We start from the raw sequence: 23,941 nt of genomic DNA, 5'->3' as shown, positions 1-23,941 counted from the left end.
GTCAGAGACAGAAACTAGCTGCGGGTTAAGGCCACAACAGGAACTTTTGCGCGTAATAAATTGATAAATAGTCAGGACACACCTGCACGCATCTCGAACCCACTCATGGGGCAACCCCGACGCCCAAGAGCATGCAACGGATTAACGTGTAACAAGCTGGAAAGTTGTCTAAAAAGGTGAAGTCTTCTGCCGTGTTGTTCGAAAACATAAGTAGACACGGTTCTACTTCAAGCGCAACTTTAATGTGGGTTAAATTGGATTTACCACTGTCGTATATTTCCAGCATATTCGGTGAACCCTTTACTAAAGGCAGACAATATTGATCTTCTTGCTGTCTAATTGTGAAGGAGTTTGGCAAAGGACGTTGGAAAATTTTCCGAAAGTCATCAGATTGGTACATAATTTTGCAATAATATTAACACCAGTCTTGACTTCTTAACGTCAAAATAGTGTTTTAAACATCGACAACCTGCTGATTTTGGTTGGTTTAAGCCCGTAACATCAATGATCACTGCGTTTTGATCCGTCAGGATTCGAATGACATACAGCTACAGGTCCTAGCTACATCGACACCAGTAGCTGTTCAGAAGATTTTTAAATGTTTCGTGACAGCCGTGACTCGTTTGCAAAGCCAAAAAATATTCAATAGATTTGGGAGCCTTATATTTAACTTTCGGGTGGCAACATCCGCTGCTAATTGCTTATAATTAACTAAATGACAGCCCGGACTTGGGCCTGGACCTGTAGTTGGAACCGGACGTTCCGACCACTTCATCTGTAGCTCATAAAGCAATCACATGCACTTGCACAACTATAAAAACTTCCTGACTGGCTTCTGGCTTCCTACTCCTTGGCGTGGCCTGGTCTCTTGGACATGTTTTCTTGTCTTTCCGTCTGCCACATCCTCTGGTACTTTTTTCTTTCCTTGGGGGTCGTCATGCTATTGCCATTAGCCTAGCCTTTACTACTTTGCAACATTTCCTTTTGCGACTTCTTTTCGGTCGCTCGCTCGCACTCATTTTTTCAGCCAACTTTAGGCAGTTTTCCATATGCAACACGGAACAGACGTTTTTATGTTTTCTCTGTGCGCCGCCCATAAAAAAGAAAAACCAGCCAAGAGCCAGGAGCCAGGAGGTGCAGAAGTGTGCAGAAGAAGGCCATGGTCATGGTCCATGGTCCATGGGGCAGCATCAACAGTTTGCCTCGCAGCCTGAAGGGGTGAATGCGTGGGGCAGACAAGAGAATGGAAGTCAATTATCGAATTAATTTAGTTATCCAGTGTCCGGCTCTGGACGGGACCAGACGGGCCTGGAAATGGTTACATTTTCACTTCATTCACGTCATAACTGTGAATGTGAATGGTAACGACTAGAACGGGAGGTATTATGACGTTTGTTGCTGGCCAGCATGGAATTCAAATTGTTTTTCCGCCAGCAAGCTGTGGCTGGATTTCGAAAATTTGAAATTAATTAAATTACTCCGCAAAATAAAATTTTTGTCACTGCAAGCAATCAGTAGCCCTAGCCCCCACTCACAGGGATTCCCATTGCCTCACTTCCCACTCCTCAGTCCGTATCCGTATGCGTCTCTCTTTTCCGTACTGCCTTTCCCGTATATGTATTGGTAATTGATGTGTTAATCCGCACATTGACAGCGGTTATTGCGGTGGCTTTATGGAAATATGCCCCTGAGCCAAGCGCCCGCCCCAGGCCGGCCCTGTGCGGCCTACGTTTGGCATTTTGCAGACCTGTTAAAAGGATTTCTCGTGGTGCATTTCCTGGCGGTGGGTTCTGCCAGGTACTTGCTAAGTAATTTAATTACATTGCTGCCGCAAATTTATCGCAATATTGTTTATTGGCCAGAGGGCACTGACGAACTTTGTGCGACATTAAAACTTTCCAGCGGGGAATGGTCTGCTAATCTGTGGCGCATATTGAAATTGAGATGCCTTGTTATCGTATCATGTAAAGTGGTTCTCCTGTCAAGTCCTTCATGCCTGTTAATGTGAATGAATGTACTTCTTATTTTACGTAGTAAATACTCGAATAGAACTCGAACCGGCGTAACAGAACTAACATTAGAACATTATTATCGCTCGTGGCTCCTCCCTTTCTCTCTGTGACAAGTGCTAAACAAATTTAGAGAAATTAGAGATCCTCCTCCCCTTAACCAGCGATTTACTTCGTCCCTTTTGCGAACAGCGGTAACAAAAGAGAGCGAGAGAATGCGGCAGTTATCGGCTTCGATACCGGATCCGGAGAACACGTATAATTACGTATGAAATATATAGTAAATATATAGTAAGCAGCACAAATCATAAGCTCCCCTATATTTTGACTGAGTAAAGGAAATAAAATCAGAGCCGCGGCCCTTGCCGCTACTCATAACGTTACCGCTCTTTTTTTGCTGATATATTTGGGTTTCCCGATTAATATCTAACTTGTGTGCGTGTTTTTAAATTTGAAAATTTTTGTTTGGGAGTATGTACTAACGGAAATAAAGATATTCTAGTAGGCTAATAGTCTGTTTGAAAGAGCTAGATTAATAGCTTGTAGAAATTCTATTCTTGAAGTTTCGGCTTGCCGTTCCATCTGAAGGTTTCGGTCCATATAACTCTTCTCTATCACCCGCATTGTCTGTTCGGAGCTTGCTTCGTTGGATCTAATGTTTTTATACCCGATACTCAAAATGAGTATTGGGGTATATTAGATTTGTGGTAAAAGTGGATGTGTGTAACGTCCAGAAGGAATCGTTTCCGACCCCATAAAGTATATATATTCTTGATCACCATCAATAGCCGATTCGATTGGGCCCTGTCTGTCTGTCTGTCTGTCCGTCTGTCCGTCTGTCTGTCCGTCCGTCTGTCCGTCCCCTTCAGAATGACCATATCTTTAAGACTGCGGAATCTGAATTGGATCGTATTATTATTATAGCCAGCATCAAGAAAACAATTTCATTTTTTCTCGCCCTGTCTCTCTCTAACACACACGTAGCATAGGCGGCTTTGCTTAGAGTAAAACATTAGCGCCTAGATCTCAGAGACTATAAAAGCTAGTTCAGCCAAATTTGGTATCCACACTCCTAATATATCGGACCGAGACGAGTTTGTTTCAAAATTTCGCCACACCCCCTTCCGCCCCCGCAAAGGACGAAAATCTGGGAATATTCAAAAATCTCAGAGACTATTAAGGCTAGAGTAACCAAATTTGGTATCCGCACTTCTGTTAGATCTTACTATAAAACGTGTATCTCAAAATTTCGCCCCACCCCCTTCCGCCCACACAAAGGACGAAAATCTGTTGCATCCACAATTTTAAAGATATGAGAAAACCAAAAAAGTAGAATTGTAGAGAATTGGATCGTATTATTATTATAGCCAGCATCAAGAAAACAATTTTTTTTTTTCTCGCCCTGTCTCTCTCTAACACACACGTAGCATAGCCGGCTTTGCTTAGAGTAAAACATTAGCGCCTAGATCTCAGAGACTTTAAAAGCTAGAGCAACCAAATTTGGTATCCACACTCCTAATACATCGGACCGAGACGAGTTTGTTTCAAAATTTCGCCACACCCCCTTCCGCCCCCGCAAAGGACGAAAATCTGGGGATATTCAAAAATCTCAGAGACTATTAAGGCTAGAGTAACCAAATTTGGTATCCGCACTTCTGTTAGATCTTACTATAAAACGTGTATCTCAAAATTTCGCCCCACCCCCTTCCGCCCACACAAAGGACGAAAATCTGTTGCATCCACAATATTGCACATTCGAGAAAACTAAACGCAGAATCATAGATAATGACCATATCTATCAGATTGCTGAATCTGGATCAGATCAGATCATTTTTATAGCCAATAGGAACAAATCAATTTGCAGTGGCTACGCAGCGCCCGACGTCACGCTCAGACTGATTTTCTGTCTCTCTCGCACGCACTCTTTGTCGTGTCGTTCAATATTAGCGGCGTCTGCCGGAGGAGAGCCATACTGACTAAGTATCGGGTATAACGGTGTCCGCAGCAACTCACAACGTTCCCCCTCGTTTTAATCTGATCTATTGGCGCATCGTGTCACATAAATTCCACAATTTTAAGAATGCACAAAATACACTAAATTTGTTGGTTGTTTGCCTCTTGAGTCGTGGCGTCTTTTTTGCCTGCAAATAGATGAAACTTGAGGCCAAGAGGATACCAGGCTGGGAATGGCTTCTGGCCTCTGGACCCTGTCTCCCAGTTCCACGTCTGTTCATCTCAACACCTTGGCAAAAGAAAAGAAATTGCCAAGAGCAAGACAAAACAGGACAAGGGTCTTGTCTGGCCATCGATGCTCCTGTTGATGCAGCACGTGCTGCTGTCTCTATATCCGAAACCCAACAAGGATACGACCAGAACAGTATACTTCAATGCAATTGCATTTAAATCAGTTGGCCGTTTGGTGCTCGTGCGTTGTTTTTCCGAGTCCTTCGTGTGTTGCCGCCGCTTGCTCTGCTCATAAATTATGCAAAATTTTTCCCAGCCAAACCGTCTCTCTATATCTCTGTGCGGCTTGTGCGCCATTTGTTCATTTCGAGACCAATAAAATGAAGGGTTTGAAATTTGCAAATAAGTTCCTGCCGTTCGGCGTGTCTGCCTCGTGGGCCCTGTCCATGGCACCATTCTCCTGCCCGCCGCCGTCTGCGGCTCGTAAACTGTCGGGCATCATTTTGTCAGAAATGTTCTATGCGCAACTACCGCTTAATGAATTGCTTGTGTGCCGGCTTGCTGCATATGCATAAGCAGCTAAATTTGTTTATAGAAATTGCATTTAAATATGTTCTTTCCCTGACCCATACCGGGGCCATGCCACGCCCCCCACTCATCTTTCAGCTTGGAGCCCGCTGGCAAAAATGCAAAAGTAATGACAACGTATAATGGAACTGGGAACGCCATGCTCAATTATTGCGACTAAAAGATACCCGCCACTCGGATAAAAAAAAAGAAATTAACAAGTTAAAGAAAACTTCAACTTTGAGTAGCAATCTTCAGATACATTCACTCTATCGACACGAATACAAAATCCTGCGAAATTACGTACAATTCTTCTTTCAATTTAATCATTAAACAAATACCTTCTTTTTTCTTAATCAAAGTACTGGGAGGTGATTTACTCATCCAGGCCTACAACCAAATTTTATCTCGTGGAAAGCAAATGGTTTCCATTTTTTCGCATATTGGTCCCAACAGGTGTAATTCTGAAATATCTATTCAAAGTAAGGAAAACCATCGAGACATTCCCTAAGTCGACTTTTGTAAATTCTTTTTTAATTGTTTCCATAAAATTCGTAGTAATAATAAAAATGATATATGAAAAGACTCTTGATAGTCAGATATACCCTTATATTAAATTTTTGGCGGGTGTAAAAAAAGTTCCTTCTTTCTTTGTCGCCTGGTAACATAATATTTTACTCAGAGATCGTAGAAAGGGGGAAAAATACAAATAAAAAAAATCTAGAAGAAATTTGTTTGGACATGGGACTGCTGTAAAATGGGAATAGAAAAAACAAACGAAATGGCTCGTGCCATGTCATGTCCTGTGATGCACGAGTCCAAGGATGCGCTCGCAGTCCTTTTTTCCGCCTGCCCGTTTTCCTCTTTCTCTGCTCGGTGCTCCTTTGTCATGTCGCTGGCTCCCCATCCCGGCTCCCCTTTGAGCAGTCCGCCTGACAAGCAAACGAATCGGGACATAAGTAGGAATCGCTGTAATATTTGCCAGGCAACATTCAGAGTGTTGCAGTCAGTGGGGGCCGGGAGGGGCCCCAAAAAACTTTAAGCCAAGACAATGGTACATAATCGAAAAACAACAGACGGACGCAGAGTGCTGAGAGTCCGCGTGAATTATGATGGATTTTTAAAAAAGAGGAATGCGATGAGTTTTCTTTGGTTCTGAGTAGGAAGAACAAAAAGAAGTATGAGAAAATTCCCGAAGACTAGAATCCAATAGAATGAAATAAAACGAACGAGTGAAAAGTCTCATATATTGTATTAGTGTAAAAATTTTTTTTAATGCACAATTACCGCTCTTTCCATTATTTTGAAACGCGAGCATCTGGGATAGGTGCATTACGAAGTAGTTTGATCTCTGAAGGCCGTTCAATAAGTCCGTGAAATTTTAACTTTCCCGCCTCTTAAGTATCTGTCAGTTGGCTCCTATCAAAACTTGAAAACGCTGCGACAGTTTGTGCTTGACAGCCATTTATTACAGACATTCTCGTAATTCCTTTTTGCTCATTAAGCATTTTTGTTTTGCGGAAAACAACCATCACTTGAACCAAGGCCAAAGTTGATAAGTACTATGGGAACTATGTACCATCAATTTCAATGTTAATAAAGTGATTTGAAGAGTCTCGTTGTTTCCGCACACGGACGCTCAATTAAGGTCTCGGATATCGAAAGTGCGAGAGATTGTGGAAGCCAATGGCTAAAATTTTCAATGATCACGTGAGTATGAGAAAGCTTTTCGCAGAATGGGCACCGCGTTCGGCTACAATCGTCCACAATGCAAGGGTGCAGGTAGAGATTTGTGCAGTTTCCTCGTCCTTCCCATTTTCCGGAATTAGCCCCGAGTGACTATTTATAAGTTTAAAACCTGAAGAATGGCTGGACGGTAGGATTTTAGATTCTAACGGCAAATCCTTCTTTTTTGTTAGGGATACAAAATACGAGAAATATTGGAAAAAGTGCATAGACCTTAAAGGAGACTCTGCTGAAGAATGAAATGATTGTCAAAAAGTCACAGACCTCGTAACTTTAGTGCGGTCCAGATTTTGTTCTATTATGTTGGTTATTTTTCCATTAATAAGATAAAACACTTAACCTGAAGTAAATAATGCATGTCTTATATGGCAGAAGCAATTATATTTAGTTCTCTGTTACTTCACTTAATGCTTCTTCGAATATATAACTCCCAAAAACTATTGGAAAAATAATCTTGGGAAAAGCCCCACAGAAGGGAGCGACGCGACGCCTGCCTACCACTTTGGGGCACTTTTGGCTAAAAATCAGACAATACGTTGAGTTTTCCTCATTCATAGTTTTGTTCAACGGATTAGAGAGCGGCTTGGGGAGGCAGGGGGCAGGAGGCTGGAGGCAGGAGTTAGGAGGCAGGCCGGCAGGGAGAACCATCCAAGCCGCAAAACTTTTAATCAGAGACGAACGCGTTTGAAGCGCGCTAATTACATTAGTTTTGGTGGTGGTGCTGCTGTGCGACTGTTGGCGGTGCTCATGAAGCTCGTGATGCTGCAGTTGTTCGTCCCGAATGTTTGATTATTTTCAATTATTTCGAGCCGCACATTGTCCTTACTTTGGCATTGACAACGCGAAACGATAGCACCCACACGCTCATGATGGGCGGAGATGGAGACGGGCACGGGGAGAAGGAAATAGGAAATGTTATTGTCGCTGTTCAAAGCCCAACCCTTCGCCATCATCATCCCCATCCTCATTCCATTCCATTTCGATTCCATTTCCATTTCCCGCCTTCGCTTGGGAAAGTTTTGGTATAAAACAAAAATCTGATTTACATGGGAGAGGAAACAATGCTGCAGCTGAGTGTGTGAGGGTGGGGCTGTGGCAGAGGGGTAAAATCATTTACATCCATTCATGTGTGTGTTGGTGTGTGTTGTTGCAACAAAGAACATTTCATGTTGAACAGATGTCGGAATTCGCCGGCGCAGCCGTCGTACGTGTGTAAAAACTTGACACAATGCAAGCCCCAACCGGAGGGCAATGGGGGGCTCTGTGACATTGCCACTCTTATCTGGCCACGTTGTCAAAGTTGTGCGACAATGGTATCCAGTGCCGTGCATCCAGACACCTGTTGCCACCCAAGCCCAAGTGGCAAGTGGCAAGTAAAGAACTGACTCCGAAAAATCCAAAAGCCGAAAACCCAATTCAGATCAAGCTGGCTGGGAGGCAGAACTTTCTAATTGAGTTTTCTCTGTACCTTTTGAAAGATAATCTGAATTGGAACGAATCGTACCCAGATTGGAATATGATTTTCTTACAATTCTGGTGGACTCTGATGGTGCTGGGTGGTTCCAAGTTGCTCCCGGCCGACTCGGAGCCGTCGAGCAGCGAGAAGTTGCGCAGCTTCAATCGGGCCGTGAAGGAGGCGCGCGGCAAGATTCAGGATCTCCACGGCCAGGATCAGTACCGAAGACTGCCCAGGCACACCATCGACGATATGCTGGCCAGCTTTGCCCAGACCAGCAGCGGAGAATCGGAGGACAATGCCATGGCGGAGGCAGCCAACGCCTGGTATCGGGACTTCCAGGCAGGCCACAAGAAATCACATACTGTCAGTAAACAGAGGGGCACGAACTACGAAAGTAACTACTTGAAGGATATGCAGAACACAGAGATCGACAAGGTGAAGCAGAAGTACAAGGATACTGCGGTGGATCCCATCATTCCAGTGTTCGAGACCACCATGGCTCCCTTTCAGTACGGTGGTAGCGGTCTCACCTACCTGGACATCAAGCTGAAGCAGGCCCAGGACATTCTAAACGAGCATGAGAAGACTAGCAAAAGGGATCCATACCGGGTGAAGGAGTACCTCAAGAAGGCAGAACTCAACGACGATCTACCGGAGTTTGAAAACAGGCCAGTGCCGGACGGGTTGTATGAGCAAAAATTGCTCCGGCTCGATTCGCCTAAATGGAGGCCCAACAATTTGTTGCACGAGGCCAACTACAAGCTGTCTAAGATCGAGCAGGAGGCCTCTGAGAACGCCCAACGGAAAATTCCGCCCAAGAACAGGGGTTTGAAGAAGCGCAGCTCCTATCACGGCTTCAATCCAATGAACGAGATCAAGTTAAAGACGAGCAACCGCCTCATGCTCAAGGGAATGGGACCCTCGCTGCCGAGCAATGCGCTGGTGGAGAGCCAGCATGCCCATCTCGTGGACGAACTGATAAATCGCCGGGAGCCGAAAATGAGACGGGAGCAGGAGCAGCAGCAGGATCCAGATCTGTATTTTGATCATTATCAGGAACAGAATCAAGAGGGATACATGAGCGATGATGGTGAACGGCGGCAGCAGTACGATGGCCTCAGTCCGATGACCAACAAAATGAGGCAGTCTCCGGAGGTTGTATCCTCCGGTGGCCACAACATGTTGGATCTGCCCCAGAGCTACGACTATCGCCTGCCCCCGTACGATCGCTTCCATGCTCTCAGCCAGCGGCAGATGCCCAACATGGTCGACTACTTGCGCCCCAATCGCAGGTCCGTTGGGGACCCGGGACGCTACAAGCGGGAGTATACCTTAAATATGGAACTAACTAAGGCCGAACCAAGTGAACCAAAAGTCGAAGAACAACAGGATGTCAAAGTGGAGCCGGATAAAGCTACTGCTTTCGAAAAGGTGCAAGTCGAGGCTGAAGCAAAGTCACTGAAAGTGGGAACGGACATTGAGGTTAAGCCTACGGAACCAATAGAGCTGAAAGATGATGCTGTATCTGTATCTGAGGCGGACATTTCAACAAAGCCGGAGGTGGGCGAAAGTGCTCAGGACTCTGCTGTTAAGGTGGAAAGCATTGAGGCCAAGACAAGGCTAGAAACAGATGCCAAAATAGCACGAGGTACTCCCCATTTGCCCAATCCCGATGCAGTGGTCAAACTTCTGGCCAATGAGCTGTCGCATTTTAGTGGCGACAAAGATCGCAACAAGCGGCACATCCAAAGCCTACGTCGTCGCTGGTTTCCCAGGAAAAACCGGCGCTCCAAACGGTCCATCGGAGAAGAGCAGCAGCCCCCGGAATGCCCCGAGAGAACCAAGAGCATGGCTGCTCCTCTGCTGGACGACCTGGAGGACTACAATGGGAATCACTTGCATTTTGGAGACCTTGGAAGTGGCCTTCTTATGCCCGATGTCGAGGAAGAGATCGATTTTTACGGAGAGGACGAGGCCAGTCTCTATGATGCTTCTAGCGTTCAGGTGCCCATGATGAATCAGCGAGCTAATGGAGTCTACCAGTTAACGCAGCAGCCTCTGCAGATACCACAGCAACAGCAGCCGCAGCAGCTGCCGCTGCAGCAGCAGCAGCAGCAGCAACAACAGCAGCAACAGCAGCAGCAACAGCAGCCGCAACAGCTACAGCAACCCTCCAATTTCAAGGCCAGCTTCAATTTGACTAACTTTTTTAATGAGCTTCAGAAGCTGCAAAAGAATCGTCCGCTTCAGCTGCAAGAGAATCGTCCAGCGCAGCAGCAGCAACAAGAACAACTGCAGCAGCAACAGCAGCAGTCACCGATTCAGCATCAATATCTGCCACAAAAGCAACACTTTCCACAGAAGCTATATCTGCCAAAACAGCAATACCTGCCACCTCAGCAACAGGCACCTCTAAAGACCCAGCAAAAGCAGCTGATAGCGCCGCCGCTAATGAAGCAATCCGCAGTCCATCGATACTTTGGTCCTTTCTTTAACAAGCAGGTCAAGAACAACATGTTGTCCACAGTGGATCCATGCATTACACAAGTTGAACCACTGACGCGGCCCTCAGTGTCCATAACCATTGATCCCAATTGCATATCAATTACAACGCCCGTCCCCAACATGATGACGGAGTCGACTACACCAGGGTTTGGTGGAAACAAAACGAGTATTCCATCCATGACGAATACTACCGATACGTCAACGAATGCAACGGACTCAGGAGGGGCTGATCAGGGTAAAACTTCTGGACCTGCTGTGCCGACCGGCGATGTCTGCTATAAACCAGATGCCCTTAGGTTGTCCATCAACGCGAACGTGTGCGGGGATCCAAAGACAAAACAGTTCTATGGCAACGGATCAATCAACATGCAGCCAGCCTTCGATCAGATGAACACCGACTTGATTCTTGATTGGGCGGATTCGGCGGATTCGGCGGATTCGGCAGAGCACGGGAGTGACGATACTTTAATGCAGAATGATGATCGATATGCACGCGAAGCGGGTAGAAATTGGAGGGATAATACCGGCCACAGAAGGAATAATAGGTGGGGCAAAGAGAAGTCCAAGGGGAAAAAGGAGTACAAGCCAGAATCGAGCAAATGGTAAGTAGTACGAGATCCTGTTTGGAATGTTCCTTTGTTCACATCCACATCACATCTCTTCTTGCAGTAGTGGAAATGCCGAATCCTGTGATGACAGCTTGGAGAAGCTTATAACTGGCAAAACGTCGGAGGACATTGTGTCGGCCGTGCTTGAGGCAGTCAGCAATGATCCGGGCATGGATCGTCTGTTGGCCGAGCTGGAGCGCAATCGCAAGGGCTCCCTCAAGAAGACCAAAAACTTCTATCAGATCCGGAATGACAAAAACGATCAGTACCTGCATCAGACGGAGACCATGGTGCGGGAGACCATGGCGGCCATTAGCGACATCATCGACAAGCAGGTGCGGGTTCGGTCCTGCATTCCCCTGCGCCCAGACCTGAGTGTGTTCTACGACCTCATCCTGAAGACTATGGATGAGCAGAAGAAGTGCCGCGAGAAGCGAGAGAACGCGCTGAGTGGTCTGGCCGACGACTTCAACCAGGATGTGGGTTTACTCGATAGCGACAAGATTGATTTCGGGTCGCGCATCGTCAAGAAACTTCTGCGTCAGTACGAGGAGCTTCCACTGGCAGATCAGCGTTCGGCGGCCAATGTCCGAGATGAACTTCTCATGGACCTCATGTACCTCCGCAAAATGGCAGACTCCGTGGAGCGCAGGCAGCGAAATGCCAAGCTGCAAGAGGTGCTGCGGCAGACCAGCATGAACAACGTCATGCAGGCGCGCATCTCCAGCGAGTACTCGCCTCGATTCATCAAGCTGGTGAAGACCGCAGAGCTCTTCAAGGAGGCGGGCGAGCAGCAGCCTAGGGCCTTTGTGGGACTCTAAGGTGGTTATTTTTTTATTTGTTTATTTTTTCGTTGAGTTTATTTTACTATTAAATAAAATTCCAATGTCAAACCAAAATTAGTTCTTTAGTCTATTAGAACTTTAGTCAGAGATTAGAGAAATCGTCCAACTGGCGCTTAAAAGCGCTACCGCGAGAGTAGAGAAGAATAGAGAAAATTTAATGATTTAATGTTGAACCAATCGGTTAAACAGTTCACCTTTGAGTTATTCTTTTGGGATATCAATAGTTTATTTTTATTTGCATTTGAATTTCGATATATTCACATTTACCAAATCAATAGTAGTTTTATTTTATGTCACTCACTTTAACCGACTGTCAAGATAAACACGTATAAGATGCAGGTTTCATTGCTGCATCGATGCACCAAGATGGTGTTGCTGAAGAAGCAGGTGAGGCGCAATGGCTGACACCTGAGGAGCTACAGACACCAGGCCTATCGGCGGCTGCGCATGATGAGCCAGATCCGCGATGAGCTGCTCCGTAAGGTGCGCAAAGCGATAGAGGCCAGGCAGAGAGATATGGAACAGGTGCAAAGGGATCAGGCAAGGCATGAGGTCGCCAGAACGGTAGCCACATAGTTGCACAGTTGGTCCAAGTCGCTGTTGTCGCAACGCCGGCTGATCGTGCAGCAGAGGCAGGAGGAACGCAAGTTGGATCGCCGGCTGCGTCTGCTGCGCAAACAGCTGGGGAGGCATCGCAGACCGCAGCGACTTCTGGACAGGTGTCTGCTTAAGCTCAGAAAGGGTCTTAATAGGACCTCGATCCTCCACCCAACCATAGAGGGTCAGGAGGAGGTTAGGCGGTATTTGTCGGCGCCTTACGACAGTCGAAAGAAGTCGCGAAAACCACGTCATGGCATCCTTGGTGGGTTCTCCGATTTTTGGGATATGGAAGTGCTCCGCAAGAGGCGTCCCCGAACAGACTATGTGACAGCCGTGACCCAGAATCCTGTCGGTCAGTTATACGTCGTGCCAGCGTTGCCTGCCAGGCCATTGAAGCCATGGAAGCCAAAGAAGAAAAAACATGCTGACCCTGACCCCGATACCGATTATGTAAATTTGATTGAGCTGCCCGGCGAGTACAAGAAAAAGAGGTTAAAGAAGAAACTCAAGATGTTCAAACGCAGTGATACCAGTGATAGTCGTCTTCCGAAGCCAACAATCGATGAGCTGTGGCAGATGTATGCGGACCTGGTGGAGGCTGAGGCAGGACGACAATCGAAGGCGAACAAAGTACAAAGAACGAGGGGGAACGGTGTGAGTTGCTGCGGACACCGCAACTCTACAGTTATACTCTCCTCCGGCAGACGCCGCTAATATTGAACCACACGACAAAGAGTGCGTGCGAGAGAGACAGAAAATCAGTCTGAGCGTGACGTCGGGCGCCTCGTAGCCACTGCAAATTGATTTGTTGCTTTTGGCTATACAAATTATCCGATCTGATCCAGATTCAGCAATCTGATAGATATGGTCGTTATCAATGATTCTGTATTTTTAGTTTTCTCGAATCTGCAATATTGTGGATGCAACAGATTTTCGTCCTTTGTGGGGGCGGAAGAGGGTGGGGCGAAATTCTGAGATATACGTTTTATAGTTAGATCTACCAGAAGTGCGGATACCAAATTTGGTTACTCTAGCCTTAATAGTCTCTGAGATTTGTGGATGCCCCAGATTTTCGTCCTTTGTGGTGGCGGAAGGGGGTGTGGCGAAATTTGGACACGAAACGGTCAAGGTCCGATATCACAGGAGTGTGGATACCAAATTTGGTACTCTGGCCCTTATAGGTTCTGAGATCCTTGAACTCATATTTTGCAATTGGCAAAACCGACCATGAAACCTGTGTGTTAGAGAGAGACAGAGCGAGAAAGAATGAAATTGTTTTCTTGATTCTGGCTATAATAATTACACGATCTGATTGAGATTTCACACTCTAGAACATATAGTCATTTTCTACGATTCTGCGTTTTTGGTTTTATCGTATCTTAAAAAATGTAGATGCCACAGATTTTCGTCCTTTGTGGGGGCGGAAGTGGGCGGGGCGAAGTTTTGAAATATTTTTGTAGCAGAGACATATCACTGAAGTTTGGATCCAAAACATCGTTGCTCTAGATCTTATAGTCTTTGAGCACTAGGCGCTGAAGGGGACGGACAGACGGACGGACGGACGGACGGACAGACGGACAGACGGACAGACAGACAGGGCTCAATCGACTCGGCTATTGATGCTGATCCAGAATATATATACTTTATGGGGTCGGAAACGCTTCCTTCTGGACGTTACACACATCCACTTTTACCACAAATCTAATATACCCCAATACTCATTTTGAGTATCGGGTATAAAAAGGAGGCGCTCCAGGAACTCCACGCCAAATGAATCTGAAGAAATTACTAGATCTGGATAGGCCCGCTGATGTCAACGTAGTGCTGAACAGAAAAGTAGCTGGAAACGAGGGGGAACGTTGTGAGTTGCTGCGGACACCGCAACTCTACAGTTATACCCGATACTAAGTCAGTATGGCTCTCCTCCGGCAGACGCCGCTAATATTGAACCACACGACAAAGAGTGCGTGCGAGAGAGACAGAAAATCAGTCTGAGCGTGACGTCGGGCGCTGCGTAGCCACTGAAAATTGATTTCTTGCTTTTGGCTACAAAAATGATCCGATCTGATCCAGATTCAGCAATCTGATAGACATGGTCGTTATCTATGATTCTGCGTTTTTAGTTTTCTCGAATGTGCAATATTGTGGATGCAACAGATTTTCGTCCTTTGTGGGGGCGGAAGGGAGTATGGCGAAATTCTGAGATATACGTTTTATAGTGACATCTTAAAGGAGTGTGTGTACCAAATTTGGTTACTCTAGCCTTAATAGTCTCTGAGATTTGTGGGTGTGGCGAAATTTGGACACGAAACGGTCAAGGTCCGATATCACAGGAGTGTGGATACCAAATTTGGTTGCTCTGGCTCTTATAGGTTCTGAGATCCTTGAACTCATATTTTGCAATTGACAAAACCGACCATGAAACCTGTGTGTTAGAGAGAGACAGAGCGAGAAAGAATGAAATTGTTTTCTTGATTCTGGCGATAATCATTATACGATCTGGTTCAGATTTTGCACTGTAGAAGATATGGTCATCCCCACCGATTCTGCGTTTTTGGTTTTATCGTATCTTTAAAAATGTGGATGCCACAGATTTTCGTCCTTTGTGGGGGCGGAAGTGGGCGGGGCGAAGTTTTGAAATATTTTTGTAGCAGTGACATATCACAGAAGTCTGGTTCCAAGACATCGTTGCTCTAGCTCTAATAGTCTTTGAGCACTAGGCGCTGAAGGCGCTACTCATTTTGAGTATCGGGTATAAAAAGTAAGAAAACACCAAAAGAAAGGTCGATCAGTGTCAGATGGACTGGACGGCCATTCATCCGACATAAATGAGAAAGAAAATAAACTGCGAAGAAGAAAAAAACTGAGAAAGGAAAAGATCAGATTAAACCTCCTATTGAAACTGAGAATGAACAAGACCGCATTGCATCCAAAAGAGACGGGAAAGACGCCATTCGCGGTGAGAATACATCCCAAATATCTCCTTTAGAAACTGAGATCACATTGGAGAATACGGAAAGCGAGATTTCTTTGCAAAATAATGTGAACATATTCAAGAAGGACAAGCAAGCCAAGTATTCTATGGATACTGATCCAAAAGCTTTGGTAAAACTGTCCAAGAAACAGAGAGGCGTTCGAAAATCAGGTAAGCCTGGTTCCAAGCAGAAAGAAACTAAAGTGGAAGTGTTAACGCCGGGCAAGAGGAGATTACTGAGCACTGAAGAGTGTAGTGTTCAGTCTTCGCCAGTGAGTTAGGGCCAGAGCCTATTTAGGCTCTAACTCCGACATTGGCCAATAGATGGTTTTTTTCTGACCTCATGTGAATAGGAAGCTAGGTTCGAAGGCGCGCATTCTCGCTGTGCTCGGGTCCAGCTCGTCGGATTGGTCGGGGTTCTTTCTCCCCTAGCTACACAGTTTTCCTGACACAAATCAATATAATGCGCTTCAAAAAAATTAAACAGGATCTCGACGTTAATATCAATAACCAATAAAGAAAACTCATTTCTACTCTGCGCCGATACGCATTTAGAAACCGCTTAGAATAAGGTGTAGTTCGTCTTCTGTCTGATGGAGGGAACAGCGGTGATGTATGTCCCTAGTCTTTACCCACCCAACCATGACAAACGCGTTTACATTCGGGCGTTGTCCCATTTCAAAAATTCAACATCTTCTAGTGCATTTTGAGAGAGACAAGCATAAGTACTTGACGGACGGAGATAATATTTAGTTTAGGCAGACATACTCATGATTACAAATTCCTTTTATTTTTATGTTAAATGTCCCTAACTATGAGAGATTGTATTGATATATATATTTTTTACATAAATTACAGATATAATCCGATTCCTTACATTTACAAATAAACAAAAATATACAAACTTCCTTCTTCTTGGATCAGCAAAAAAAACTTAATTATTTGAGCATTTGAGGGGGGAAATATTCTTTCAAATCAGTATATATATATCTACTTTAACAAACTTACGCCTGCATTGGTGTATAGGCATTGTGGTTTCAGCCACTAGTGGTACTCACAGTAATTGGTTAAACTCATCGGTGTATCGTTGAGCCCAAGATGACTTTGACGGATTCATTTATATACGCTGTGTAATTTAGAGGTTGGTCAGTTTAAATGTACGTATATATATAAAGAGAAACACATCCCAAACTCATATTGCTCAGTTTTCAAAATCTTCAGTTACTTTACAAATTTACTCATTGGAGGAAGCTATTTAGTTACTACATTAATCAACACAATGATAAACGAGATATGAATATGTGGATCTAAACAGCTGGTTCTTAGAGCAGCAGCGTATAGATTTTTATGTGATAATGATAAAGGAAAACGGGAACTTGCACTTGAAATTTAACTTGAGAAACACGGGAATCAAAATAAAACAAAAATCTGCTGACAGCAAGAGTGGTTCTGAGGCAATGTGGTTTAGGCTAGCCTAATTACTCAATCCTTTGTAAATTTTCGTAGGTTGGTGACGATTATGTCCTCCGGCTTTTTGAGATCGGCAGGTTCCAACTGAAGTTCGGACATCCAGCAGTGGTGTATGGTGGTTGGTCTTTCACGAGCCGTAAATGATTTCCGATATTGAGCTAGCCCAACGTCAACGGTTCAGCCTTCACTTTGCCGCCGTGGATGTGCACTGCACTAGCTCCCAAACGGCCAGCTTTGTTGTTTCAGTAGTTGATACCGTAGATTGGTTGGCCGGCTTGGCTGTATTAAGATTTTCCAGTACTCCTATCCCTAAATAAAACTGTGTCAGAACCTTATCTTTCCACGGTGGACTAACGTACCTTTGCTTCTTTCAAGAATTTCACTTTATTTGCACTTTTCCCTCGGGTAGTTCAGCTAACGCCACTCTTCGGATTTATTAATCCAAATAAACAGTGGATGATTAGATAATAGCGAAAAATTGGAAGTTATGTAACTCCACGTGTCTTCACCATTCACTCTGCGATTGCTATCACGAAAATCTATATATACGTGTGCCGTAAGTGAAACTATGCAGGGGAATGATTTCACATGAATAAAGTCTATTCGCCTGTACCTATTGCATTCCTAAGCTGAGCTTTAAGCTTTAACATAACTGTGCAATCGGATGATCTTCTGGATCTCCTGCATTCCACCAATTTCTTCGAGCTATGCTTGCGAGGGCGGTATGAAAAGTATCTTTCTAGAAAGTGTACCTAACTTGTTCGACCTTTTCCTTTTTCTTTTGATTTTCGAATAGTTGGACACTGAAATTTTAGAATAGGTTTTCTAAATAACGATACCGAAACAACTTGGGTGACTGCAATTTTGTATTTTAATACGATGAAAAAAAAGGAGTGCGTGCGTTCGATTTCATGGATTTTTCTCGACCTTTTTTCATATATTAGCGCCATTTGGATAATAATAATTGTTATTAGGATAGTATTTCATGAAGTCTAGTGTAAGTTAGGCTAGGGCAAAGCGGGAGCGCAATAAAAGCTCGCTCTCTCGCTCTTGGCGAATTCGCCCCGCTTTGCCACCGTAGGTAAGGTAGGCACAGAAGAAATTGTTTTAATATATGAAACGAGGTGGAACGTTGTGAGTTGCTGCGGACACCGCAACTCTACAGTTATACCCGATACTAAGTCAGTATGGCTCTCGCCGGCAGACGCCTCTAATATTAAACAACACGACAAACAGTGCGTGCGAGAGAGACAGAAAACAGCCACTGCAAATTGATTTGCTCCTTTTGGCTATAAAAATAATCCGATCTGATCCAGATTCAGCAATCTGATAGATATGGTCATTATCTCTGATTCTGCGTTTTTAGTTTTCTCAAATGTGCAATATTGTGGATGCAACAGATTTTCGTCTTTTGTGGGGGCGGAAGAGGGTGGGGCAAAATTCTGAGATATACGTTTTATAGTGAGATCTAACAGAAGTGCGGATACCAAATTTGATTACTCTAGCCTTAATAGTCTCTGAGATTTGTGGATGCCCCAGATTTTCGTCCTTTGCGTGGGCGGAAGGGGGTGTGGCGAAATTTGGACACGAAACGGTCAAGGTCCGATATCACAGGAGTGTGGATACCAAATTTGGTTGCTCTGGCTCTTATAGGTTCTGAGATCCTTGAACTCATATTTTGCAATTGGCAAAACCGACCATGAAACCTGTGTGTTAGAGAGAGACAGAGCGAGAAAGAATGAAATTGTTTTCTTGATTCTGGCTATAATAATAATACGATCTGGTTGAGATTTTACATTCTAAAACATATAGTCATCCTCTACGATTCTGCGTTTTTGGTTTTATCGTATCTTTAAAAATGTGGATGCCACAGATTTTCGTCCTTTGTGGGGGCGGAAGTGGGCGGGGCGAAGTTTTGAAATATTTTTGTAGCAGTGACATATCACAGAAGTCTGGATCCAAAACATCGTTGCTCCAGCTCTTATAGTCTTTGCATGCTGTAGTTAGAGTTGAGCGTTGTAGCGTGCAGGTGTGGGATAGCTGTCGTTTACCCATACTAGTATGAAGAGATTTCGTGTGCACCTCTAGCTATGCTCTGACTAAGCTCGCCGGATTGTCGGGGTTCGTTCTACTCTCTCCTATCACATACTGACACACACTCGCATAATGTTTTAGGTGCACATTTAAAAATAATAAAATAATAATAAAAAAAAAGAAGAACCAAACATAAAACTAACAACAGAATCCAGGTTTAACCGGAGCCAGGAATTGGTTATGGGACTAACAAGTTGGTTGTGGAAAGTGTGGACATACTTATCAATTACTCTACTCAAATGATGAGAAACTCCGGTGTTAGTGAGTATCTCTATCTTCTCTACCCTCCCGCCCTATGCTATACAGGTAACCTGACCTTATAGACCCTTGAATAACGTTAAACAGTTATCATCCCACCACTTCGATCATGCCTTTCTGAGGGCGGAGTACTGAATTTAGAACATATCAGGTGTTCGGAGCAGAACCCAGCCGATTAGCTGCTTGCCAAATAGCACCTAATTCTTGGCCCTCAGCCGCTTATTTTGTTTGTTACTTATGTCTATGTCACTCATTTGTTTGTTAAAGCTTTGCGCTTGCTTGCCCTGCTAAACGCTCTCTGCCAGCTCGCTCTTCGCTATCTCCGCTTTGCGTCTGCCTACCGACGTCGGCCGAGCGAAGCTGCGCTTAGCGATCGGAGCGGCAATGTAAAGGGCAGGCAAGCCACACTTGCAATTTGGATGTCACGCATTAAAGAACATATCGTAATTTTATTTCTGCGCCGAGTTTTATTTAATTCGAAATAATTAGTCGGCCGATTGGGGATAAAAAACATTATCTCCACATAAAATTTGGTGACCCCGACGTGATCTCTGAGTTGCAGTGTCAATTAAAAATCATTCGCGATCGACAATCGTTAGCCCTAGCAAATTTTCGGCGGTTAAGCACAATTCGGTGCTAAAACACACTTACATACACCTACATACACGCATTGCTGGCTATTAATTTCTCTGTCGCGACAATTCGGTCAGTGCAGTGCGGTAGGCAGTGCAGCGAACTCACTAATACACACAAGCGGAGTACAAAGCGGAATCGGACAGCTCGCACAGCCGCACAGCTAAAGGCATTAGCTGTAATCCCTTTGCTTTCGGTTCCCACGTTTATACGTATACAGGGTGTCTTTTTCGGTCGTGCTGAGTGACTCTTTTAAAACCTCAACATGGCAGCACCTGAGCCTACCAATGTCGCGAACGCAGCAATGCCGAGTGATGTAGATTTCTACAAGCACAAGGCCGAGTCCATCGCGCGCCAACTAAAGGCCATGGATCGCTTTCTCACCAAGGAAGAGCTTGCCGAGTTAGATGAGGCAGAACTTCAAGCTCGCTTAGAGCAAATCGAGCGAATGAATGCGGATTTCGATGCCGCTCAAACGAGCCTTGAAAGGCTGGATTTCCTGCAGTTAGCCCATGATGCCCGGCTGGACTTTTCGAATGTTTATGTCAAGGTTAGGTCCAGGCTGTCGCGGGAGTTGATGGCTGCTCGCACGGTAAATGTTGCCAATTCAACGGCTCGGCATACTCTCGAGGGGAATTCGTCGTTGTTCGCCTATAATAGTATAGGCCGTTCTCGAATGCCCGAGTTGCAGCTTCCGCGATTCGGGGGGAACTACATGGATTGGCCAGAATTCCACTCGATGTTCTCGACAATGGTGCACAAAGACCATCGTATACCAATCATCGAAAAACTCCAATATCTTCGTGGATGTCTAGATGGTGCTGCGCTGGATACGATTCATTCCTTGGAACTTTCTGAGGAGAATTACGACAAGGCGTTGACTTTGCTAATGTTGCGATTCGATAATAAACTGTTACATTTTCAGGCACACGTCAAGGCTATTTTCGGGCTGCAAGGGGTGGAGAAGGGCTCAGCTATCGGCTTGCGCGCGCTCAGCGACAAAATCAATTCGCACTTGCGTGCACTTCAGACCTTGGCGACCCCGCAGGAGATTTCGGATGGGTTGCTGATCTTCATCATAGGCACGAAACTGGACCACAAAACAAAGGAGAAATGGGAAGAGAACTTGCCGACGTCAGGATTGCCTCGGTGGTCAAGCATGGCCTCATTTTTGAAAGCGAGATGTCGGATGCTGGAGAATTTGGGATCAGCCATGGCAACAAGTCCTAGTCAACAGGTGGGAGAAGACAATCCTGTCACCCTTATCACCTCCAGTAACGACCATCCTAACCCCATATGTAACCATTGCAATTCCTCCGAGCATTACATATCTAGATGTCAGGCATTCCTGAATCTCTCTGCGTTTGAACGATACAAAGAAGCAAAGAAGAGCCGCTTGTGTTTGAACTGCCTCAACAAAGGCCATGAATTGCAGAGGTGCAGGTCAGGACTTTGCAGGCATTGCCAGGCCAAACATCACACGCTACTCCACATTCCATCGGGAACTGGTGCTTCATCTTCCTCTTCACCGGCCGAGGAATCGATCCAGCAAGAGGCCGCGACTGTGCTTCTAGCAAGCGGGTGTTCTAGCCCTCCCCCTCGATCCAGAAATCTCAGCCTAGCCAGAACGTGTTGCTACCTACTGCCCTCGTCCATGTAACAGATCGTTATGGAGCACTTATCCCATGTCGTGCCATTTTGGATTCTGCATCACAGGCAAACTTTGTAACATCTAGACTTGCTGATCAGTTGCAGTTGGATCATTGCTCGTCTTATGTTCACATCTCTGGAATCGGAGATTCCATTCTACCTTCGAGCAAGTCTGTACATATAGTTGTACAATCCCAAGACGCAAGCTATCGAGCTTCCTTCGCTGCAATTGTCACCAACTCAATTACGGAAATGCAGCCTAACTTCGGCGTAGACGCAAAGGATTGGCCAATGCCGAATAATCTAAAACTAGCTGATCCTAATTTCTCCAAGCCCCAACGTATCGATCTGTTGATAGGTTCTGGTTTGTTCTTCGATTTAATGTGCGTCGGACAGATTCGACTATCAGCCCAATTGCCAACATTGCAGGAGACTAAACTTGGTTGGATAGTATCAGGAAGCATTGATAGCTCGGAGAATAAGCGTGCAGCTTTAGCCGCTTTTGAAAATTCCTCGTGCATCTCTATTGACGATTTTCGACCCACAACGCTGGAGTACCAAAACTTAGAGCAGCAATGCAGGAAGCAGCTGCTCGAGTGCCAGGTGCAAGTGGAAAAACTGCGATCGGAGAATCAGGAACTGCAGCGCGAACTTTTCCATATATTAAAAACCTACATATCCACGCCAAATGAAATTCAACTTTCAACAGTTTCTACATTGCCAAATTTCCTGCCATTCTATGCAATTACAGAGGTTCCCGATGATCAAGACGTAGTCACGACAAGCCGCCTTCGTAAAGAAGCGCCGATTGCTGCGTTCGACGATCATCCCAGCGTAGCCGCCAGCTGCGCCCAAGCAAGCATCTTCAAGAGGGCCGTTGGAAAAATAGCGGTTCTGCCCCTTCAGGAAGGATCTGTTGAAAGCCTTTGCCTTCCAACGGGGGGTGAATGTTCGGAGCAGAACCCAGCCGATTAGCTGCTTGCCAAATAGCACCTAATTCTTGGCCCTCAGCCGCTTATTTTGTTTGTTACTTATGTCTATGTCACTCATTTGTTTGTTAAAGCTTTGCGCTTGCTTGCCCTGCTAAACGCTCTCTGCCAGCTCGCTCTTCGCTATCTCCGCTTTGCGTCTGCCTACCGACGTCGGCCGAGCGAAGCTGCGCTTAGCGATCGGAGCGGCAATGTAAAGGGCAGGCAAGCCACACTTGCAATTTGGATGTCACGCATTAAAGAACATATCGTAATTTTATTTCTGCGCCGAGTTTTATTTAATTCGAAATAATTAGTCGGCCGATTGGGGATAAAAAACATTATCTCCACATCAGGGTTGTACTTCAAAATCAATATCATTATATATATATATTTCAATAAATCCCTAATCATATAACTAAATTCTTGGGGGGGTTTTCTTAACTTATAATTAATTCCATTTTTGTTGTGTCTCGATAGCTTAATATATTAGTAAGGAATTGCGAAGAAATATTAAGAAAAATAAAGATTTAAAAATGACTATCATATATGGGTAACAGATTCTAAAGGGGTGAGAGGTACCAATACATTATGGTTACGGATTTATAAAGGGAATATCAATAGAAAATTACATGTAACACGCAGGTTACTTCCCAGCTCAGTGCATATATGTACTTGTTCTTATTTACAAACTCACAGCGCTTTTGGTAGGCTAGTACCGCTTTTTCCATTCGTGATCGTTGAGCTCAATGATGACGTTGGTGCATAATTCTAAGGAAAGGAAAAGATATTTAATACGAGTATATGTGCACATGAGCTTACTAGAGTGTACTGCTTTGTAATCTCAAGGAAAATTAATGTTGCTCTCATACCCATTAGTTTCCAAAAACCATTATGTTGGCTGTGTTACATAACTAACTATAAAACTGTATACATCGTGTGACGAAAGAGAATGGTTTTTAGCCTGGCACATGAAATCTAGAGGAAAAAGGGGCTTGTGTTACATCCACGAGTAACTATGGTCCTCTATTGCCGTGATCGAGAGACATGTCAGCCAGGCTGAGTAGGACTGCGCCTCCGGAAGAATCCAACAATAATGCAATCAATTCGAGTTCATTATTGGGTGTCGCTGGCGCAGCTAAATCACTTGAAGATGGGGTAAATTAACTCCTTAGCTGGGCTTCAGGTTGCCGATCAAATTTGACGTCGGTCTGCGGACTACACTCTCATTGGAGGCTCGATAAACGGGTGGCGTCAACGGCGCCAAAAATAAGGGTCCGGAGACGCCTCTTGGTTTTCGCCGTGCATCCACACGGTTGTTGAGGCTTTCGACGGACAACGTCAAGCTGCAGGTTTCGCTGCTCGGTGCCT

At 45.0% G+C, this 23,941-nt stretch overlaps 1 protein-coding gene and 1 long non-coding RNA gene across 2 annotated transcripts; one reads left to right on the top strand and one right to left on the bottom strand.

Moving 5' to 3' along the window:
* The first annotated feature begins 7,908 nt into the window (after positions 1-7,908).
* LOC108160716 lies at positions 7,909-11,939 on the top strand. The gene is made up of 2 exons (XM_033396520.1): positions 7,909-11,072; positions 11,140-11,939. The coding sequence occupies exons 1-2, from the start codon at positions 8,023-8,025 to the stop codon at positions 11,897-11,899; spliced, it is 3,810 nt and encodes a 1,269-aa protein (XP_033252411.1). The 5' UTR covers positions 7,909-8,022; the 3' UTR covers positions 11,900-11,939.
* Positions 11,940-17,092: 5,153 nt separating this feature from the next.
* On the bottom strand, positions 17,093-17,646 carry LOC117190840. Its single transcript, XR_004473862.1, has 2 exons — positions 17,327-17,646; positions 17,093-17,276 (listed from the first exon to the last, which is right to left on the bottom strand). It is a non-coding gene; the product is annotated as an uncharacterized LOC117190840 (long non-coding RNA).
* Between the last annotated feature and the right edge of the window lie 6,295 nt (positions 17,647-23,941).

Source organism: Drosophila miranda (assembly GCF_003369915.1).
Source record: "Drosophila miranda strain MSH22 chromosome Y unlocalized genomic scaffold, D.miranda_PacBio2.1 Contig_Y1_pilon, whole genome shotgun sequence".
Classification (NCBI taxonomy): Eukaryota; Metazoa; Arthropoda; class Insecta; order Diptera; family Drosophilidae; genus Drosophila; species Drosophila miranda.
This window is presented reverse-complemented; position numbering and strand designations above follow the sequence as displayed.